Below are 7,339 nucleotides of genomic sequence, written 5' to 3' on the forward strand. Positions count from 1 at the left end.
GACAGACAAATAAATTCAGTGGTCAGGGCGAGCTTTTTCCAGCTAAAGTGACTTTAAAGTTAAAGCACCTTCTTACTTTTATGGATTTGGAGACTGTTATTCACGCTTTTATTTCCTCAAGACTTGATTACTGTAATGCCTTGTATGCTGGAATTAGTCAGTCATCACTCTCCTTTCTGACTGGGACAAAAAAGAGGGAATATATTTCACCTATCCAGGCCTCTCTCCATTGGCTCCCTAAACAAATAATTGATTTTAAGGTTTTTAATTTAATAAATAAATAAAAAGTTTTTGCTTTACTTGTGAAGCACTTTGGTCAACATTCGTGTTGTTGAAAGGTGCTATATAAATAAACTTTGACCTTGATAGTCATGATAATCTTAAAGTGAATCACCACCAACACAAATGTTGTAGATTTATGTAACAAGATACAAAAACGAACAAGTCAGTATCAATAATAATAACAGAAGAACTCATTTGTCATTCAACAATAACAAAAACAATGTTCAAAGAATTACATGTTCACTCCGTGTCAGAATGTTATAAAACAGTAATTTTCTCTTCAGCATCACAATAAGGTTTCCAGTGTTCAAACGTCACAACATTCATGCTGTCAATACGACACGACACTATCAGGGCAAAAAGAGATAACCAAAATGAGCTACTATGACAAGAAAATAACCGGCTAAATAATACTATTGGAAACTGATGTAAAAATACACTCGATATCATTTAAAAAAAAAAAAAAAAAAAAATACATTTGATATCAGGCAAGAAAAAAAGTATATAAAAAAAAAAAAAAATGTAAACCAAAAGAAATCTTTTTAAATTTAGCTTCCAAAAAGGACAATACAAACAAGCCCCGTTTAGTGTTAAACATTTCATATCTCTTACAGTTCATGTAAATACCTGACACACACACACACACAGTATTGCCAGTTCATCTTTCAGTCACTAAAACCTGTAAATTCCTGCATTAATCTACTGTTGCTTAATTGTCATCTACCCCTAATCCACAAGTCAGATATAATTAAAACACTAATATGATTTTCAGACGCTGTGGAGCCGTTATTAGCATAAAGGTGGTCTATCGACCTTAATATGTTAATAGCTTTACAACTAATCCGTCTCGTGACAAACTCGAACACATGTACCCGTACAGTCACAACATCTCGCCTCTTAAACTCTATTATTAGTGTTGACCAACGTTCAGTAACTTCTTTTTTACTTAGATAAAACATTTCTCAGGTTAAATAATACATTAAAACTACAGAGAACAAGACAATGAAATCAATAAATAGCTTTAAAGGTATTAAATTACTTTGTATCTTGCTCTCACAATCCACACACATTTAAAACGAAAAAAAAACAAAAACAAAAATATTTTAGTCATTATAAACAAAAAGGATCATTTTTATTTAGTTTCTCTCTTTAAAAGCAAGACCGATCAGCTTATAAATAAAATGATGTGCATTCTCTTATACAGTACAGTTTGTTGTTGTTGTTTTGAAATAGGTGTCAATTCAGACAGGGTCTTAGTTTGAGTTTTTTCCTCTGTGCATCTCAAGCGTCTGGAAGATGTTGAGGATTTCCTCAGCAGTGGCGAGGAGAGTTGGGATACTTGTCCTTCAGGCTCTCCTTGAAGCTGCGGAAGAGGACCCGGTTCTTCCGGTTCTCCTCGTCCTTCCTGCTGTGAAACTCTCCCTGGACCTTGAAGCCCTTGTGCACCACAAACGCATTGCTCAGAACGGAGAACCGGTAACCAGCGACGTGAAGCTCGCAGGCCTGAGGAGAAGAGAGTGAGGCAATCAGTGAGTAACTGAGCCATGAATGAACCAAGGAAATAAATTCATATTTCGCACCATAAGAAGGTTTTCAGGTCACATTGGTTCTAGCCTAGACTTGTTTAGAATATTATATGTAGAATATGTATTATAATATATATATATATATATATATATATATATATATATATATGTATGTATATGTATATATAAAATTGTTTAGAATATTATATTATTATTAATACATATTTTTACAATAATTAATATAATATTCTAAATATAATACTATTATATTCTAAACACATATATGATATTTTGAATAAATTATATAATGTTTAGAATATTATATTACATATTAATTCTACTATTACTTTTTATTGTAAGAGTTGATATATATATATATATATATATAGAATGGTAACTCTTACAATAAAAATATAATGAATGTTGTTAATCATGAAGTGTCCAAGAAAAGGGACAAGAAATAATTACATTACTTATGCAATGTAATTATTTCAGTTTTTATTTTTTAATAAATTTGCAATTTGCTTTATAATAATTTGTGTATTATGAAGTGTAGATTAATGTGGGGAAAAAAAGTTTAACATAAGGCAGCAACATAACAAAATGTGAAAAAAATGAAGGGGTTTGAATACATTTGCAAGCCACTGTAAACACACACACACACACACACACATATATATATGCTGTGTAGATATTTTCACTTTATTTTAAAAAAAAGAAAAAAGATTGCTTTATTTTGCACGATTCTGCATTTAGCTAACTGATCATTTGTATAAACCCACTGACCTGACTGATCCGGTTGAAGCCGTACTGCCTGAAGCTCTCGTCGTAGAGAGGAACCGATCGAGCGCCGATGTAGAACGGCTCCCAGGGATCGGCCCAGTTTAAGGTGTACGCCACCTCCAGCGGCCCCGAGCTTCTGCTGGCCCGGTTGATCCACTGGGAGTAGTTAGTGGGAGCCTGACAGCGAGGGCACAGTTCATCGTAGAACGGCCTCACCTCTCCGACCTGATAGAGTTGCACCAGCTCTGGCTTCGAGCCGGGCATTTTACGCGTGTGTCTGATCTCGAACGCTGGAAGAACCAGGACCTCGTCCGCGGCGGGTTCACGTCTCATTAGCATGGTCACGAACTGGTGATGCAAGTTAGCACTGGGAATCATGTCGACGTCGATGACCAGGATGTAGGCCGAGTCTGTGCCGCTGCGGGCCACGTTTCGGAGAAGGTTGTTCGGGTACGAGACGTTGTTTCCAATGGCGTAGTTTTTATACTTGTCTCGGTGGGATTCGAGATTCGCGAAGACACCGGAACAGCCCTTCTCCTCGAAACCGGCGAAGTGCTCTCGATCCTGCTCTGGAAAACTGGCCATTTCTCCTGAAAGGCAAACCAGGTGGAAGTCAACCAACGCTTGAACTTGAGGGCAAAACAAGCTGAGGGCGTAGACGAAGGCCGTCGCAAACTTGACATCTTGTCCGTGTGCGAATATAGCTATAGAAAGAGGATTCTGCCAGCGCTCAAGCAAAGAGTTCAAATGGTGAAGGTTGTTGATCGTCGTGTGCGTGGCCAACGCCAGATGGTGCGATCTGGGATCTGCTCCTGGCTTCTGATTGGTGGAGAAGTCACTTTTGATTAGGTTCTTGTACACACGATACTGTCCACTGCCATCGAAGATGCCGCCTGTGGATAAAGAGTATCTGAGATGTTCCCGTCTGGGGTTCTTCTCATCTTGGTTTGCAGTTTTTTTGGATCCGAACAGCTCTGAGTACTTGTAGCGCTGCTGTTTGCCATGCAGTTTTGAAAGGAAAGACAGATATAAAAGCTGCAACAGTGCAACAATGAGAAGCGCACTGAGCACCACCTTAAACACTGAGCATTTTTTAGAGAAATGCATTACAATTACTGGTACCTTTTAATGAATATTAATGAAAAAATGGTGTCTATGGCTACAGTACACACAGATCAGCTAGGGTTAGCCAGGGCAACACTAGCTCTAGCTATGCAGCCCTCATGCATGCAGCAGACATTGCATTGACTTGCATTGCATTGCAGTAAGATGTAGTGCAGGTCAGATTGAGCGGGAATTGACTTGCATGTTTGGATGCAAGCGAAAAGACGCCCGTTAGACGCCTGTAAACAAGCAGAAGAGAAAAGCGTTCGGGAAGAGCACGCACTGCGCATGCGTGTTTACCGTTCCGCTTACCGTAAACACCCTAGAACGGGCTCGTCTCTCTAAATGTGTTCTGGAATAGGCTACGTCAGTGCGATAGTTTCGATGTTATAAACACTCCCTCTTATTAGCAATCAGACGAAATGTCAGTAAACACTCATTGGGCATCAAAAACGTATTCGTTAGTGCCTAAAAGCGACAAACAAAAAGATTAAGAGAAGAATCGTGGACGCAAGCGACGAGGTGGCCGAGTGGTTAAGGCGATGGACTGCTAATCCATTGTGCTCTGCACGCGTGGGTTCGAATCCCATCCTCGTCGAGAACTTTATTTTTTTTATTTTGATAAACACGAGATTCCGGAAATCCTGCAATCTCATTGTACAATATGCTAAATATACTCCGTAAGCGCTAAGCTACACGAACAGATAGTACTTTATGATTTTTGTACATGGTAGTACCAGTGGCAGCTAATGGAATTGTTATAGATAATGCTGTGCCACATCCAACAATTGTAGCAAACATCATGACCCCAGTATGATTTAATTCTACACAGGTAAAAAAAAAAGAAAAGATTTAGATAGGCTTGAAACATACTTTAAATAAAGATAATTGTTTTACCAAGTTCAGGATTAAGTTTGAGGATGATCCTCACAAAACTTTTTCTACAAGCTTTCTTCAAGGTAAATTTAAAAATACTTTTTAATTGTAATAATTCACAATTTATGTATACAGTGCAACAGCAAATACTGTGAGGAAAAATAGAATATATATATATATATATATATAAATGAAAAAAATTTGTATTATTTTAAATTACTTTTAACATTTAAAAACAGACGTTTTCTAATTCCAAAGCTTGTAGAACATTCCTATTGGCAATACTGACTTAGCCTTGAGTAAATTAACTTGTCTAAGAAAATGATTCATAAATATCAGTTGAGCCTATGTACTTTCTTCTCTGACACAGACGACAATTAAAAGACTATCAGGCAAAGTTCAGCTTTGGAGGGAAAGAAGGAGACTGAGAAAGAGAAAGATGAAGATGAGGAAAGAGCAGGTATTGACACATAATCTAATGCCCACTGACATGGTTTTAAAGCTATTTCTTATCCATTTTTTTGGGATAAAAAATTGCACATTATATAGGTCAGAGAAATCCAGATTTTGTCGGGAGAGCATGCCCCCGAACCCCCCGAACTACCTCACATTTGAATGTCTGTGGCTGGGGCTGTGGATGGTAGTGGTTACAGTGCCAGGGCTGAATTTTTGTCCCAGTCCACTTTCAGCCCAGTAAATTTTAACATAGTATTGTCATCATCATATCAGTGTAGCTAGATGTAGATGGACCAAAATAAAACCATTAAAATATCAAGTAAATAAGTATTTTGATAGTTGGTGCCACAGTGACACTCTTGTCACATAAAGTATTGCTATACCACGGTACTCAATATATTGTCCCACGGTGAGTAATTTTTCACTGTTGCACCAACACAAAATGTGAGGGTTCCCCCATCTGCCAAATCCCACTTTAACCACTGCAGGTAATACATATTATTTATCAGTGTGTTATACCCGAATAAATAATAATGAAAAAAAGTTCAAAAGTCGGACTGTAAGCGAATGAGACTTACAGGAGAGCATGATTGCTATTCACACCCTTATTACAATGGCTGTAATCTGTTACCACAATAGTACTTGATCTGTTTAAAATGATTTCATTGGTATATGTCTGCTAAGGTGTTAAATTAAAATTCAACATTAAAATTCGTCTAAACCCGTTATTTTTTTCTATTTTTGATCTGAGCGCACAATCAGAAAATCGGAAAACGAGTCGTTATTCGTTTTTTCATTTTAGTTCAGGAAATAAATAATGGGAAAACAAGTCGTTTTTCATTTTTTTATTTTTGTTTTTAATTTGAAAAAAATATTGAACGAATGATACACGGCCCTATTTGTAAACCGTTATTGTAAAAAAATAAAAAAAAAGGACTCCGGCGGGCCAGAAAATATTGCTGGCCGCCCCCTAGTTTAATGGAATTAGCAGTTTTACACTTCGTCGGCTATCCTGACACATAATCTTCTACCAAACACTTAGAATAAAGTCATGTCTCTGCTGATGATGCTGTATATTGTTTAGTATGACAGAGCTTATGAGGGAAAAAAAATTAAATTACGTCAATCCTGTTTTCTCATTGTCTTCAATATTATGAGCTTTAAGTGCCAGTTTGCAAGTGATCTGATGTCAGCAGACTGACCCATCTCCATTTTTGATTTACAATATATAAACCTCTTAATTTTATTATAGTCTGAGGTGAACCACGTTTAATGTAAAAACAGCAAAAACTAAGAACCAGTGATGAGTGAAACACTTACCAATACGACAATTCACCATGACGTCACAACAGTAATAGACGTTCTTCCGGGTGGCAAAAGCTGAAGCGTTCCTATGGCAACGCTAGTAAATTGCTTGGAAGGGAGACCCACAGTCGACAGTAAAAATGTAATAAAAATAAAAAAAAATATTAAATATAATGCGTTTTTTATCATAATAACAACTGTGTTTAATGATATAAGTAAAAAATATAATAAATATGTAATATAGTAGGCCTACACATAATAGGGCTTGGGCGTCGTGACGTCGTACTTGGCGTGGCGGCCATGTTGATGGCCTCGCGAATGTAAACATACAGCAAGTCGAACGAGGAGAAGCAGAGTTGGGAGAAAGAAAAAAGATATTAAAGTCCCGAAAAGGATGTGGAATTTACGGGGATATGTTAAATAAGGAAGCCAGGGACCAGTAACATTATGTGGACAAAATCGGCAAAAAAGTGTAGTTAGTAGCTGTCAACCCTCCCGTTTTTTCCGGGTTTCTCACGTATTTGAGCTCTTTTCCTGCTGTCTTCCCGTTTTAGTATTTTCCTATAAAATATCCCGAAAAATGAAAATTTCAACATTCATCTTTCTGTTGCTATCCCTCTGCTGACAGCAAAAATTTGTACTACAAAACTGCAGCATTAACTAAGCGAGTTGTGAAGCTAGGTCTAACGTGACTTTGTTTACAGATTGGCGTGAAATCGTGCTTTCATAACAACCACGCTGTTATCTTAAAAAGGCCAATATCACGCTAAGGTTGCCTTCAAGTAAGCAAAACGATGCTTTGAAAACATCTGTTTCGCTGGAAGGGCAAGGGGGGTAGCAACAGGACAACAGTACAGAGACTGACCGGTCCGATGGAAGGGCTAACATTAATGTTATGAGAGTAAGTTATTAAAATACGGGATATTTTACAGGAAAATTTGTCCACATACTGGTCCCTGGTTTCCCTATTTAACGTATCCCGGTAAATTCCACATCCTTTTCGGGAT

At 37.4% G+C, this 7,339-nt stretch overlaps 1 protein-coding gene across 1 annotated transcript; it reads right to left on the reverse strand.

Moving 5' to 3' along the window:
• Window positions 1-401: 401 nt before the first annotated feature.
• b4gat1 (beta-1,4-glucuronyltransferase 1) lies at window positions 402-4,523 on the reverse strand. The gene is made up of 2 exons (XM_084109377.1): window positions 2,595-4,523; window positions 402-1,785 (listed from the first exon to the last, which is right to left on the reverse strand). The coding sequence occupies exons 1-2, from the start codon at window positions 3,696-3,698 to the stop codon at window positions 1,594-1,596; spliced, it is 1,296 nt and encodes a 431-aa protein (XP_083965503.1). The 5' UTR covers window positions 3,699-4,523; the 3' UTR covers window positions 402-1,593.
• Between the last annotated feature and the right edge of the window lie 2,816 nt (window positions 4,524-7,339).

Source organism: Abramis brama (genome assembly GCF_963993115.1).
Source record: "Abramis brama genome assembly, chromosome: 3".
In the NCBI taxonomy this organism is placed as follows: domain Eukaryota; kingdom Metazoa; phylum Chordata; class Actinopteri; order Cypriniformes; family Leuciscidae; genus Abramis; species Abramis brama.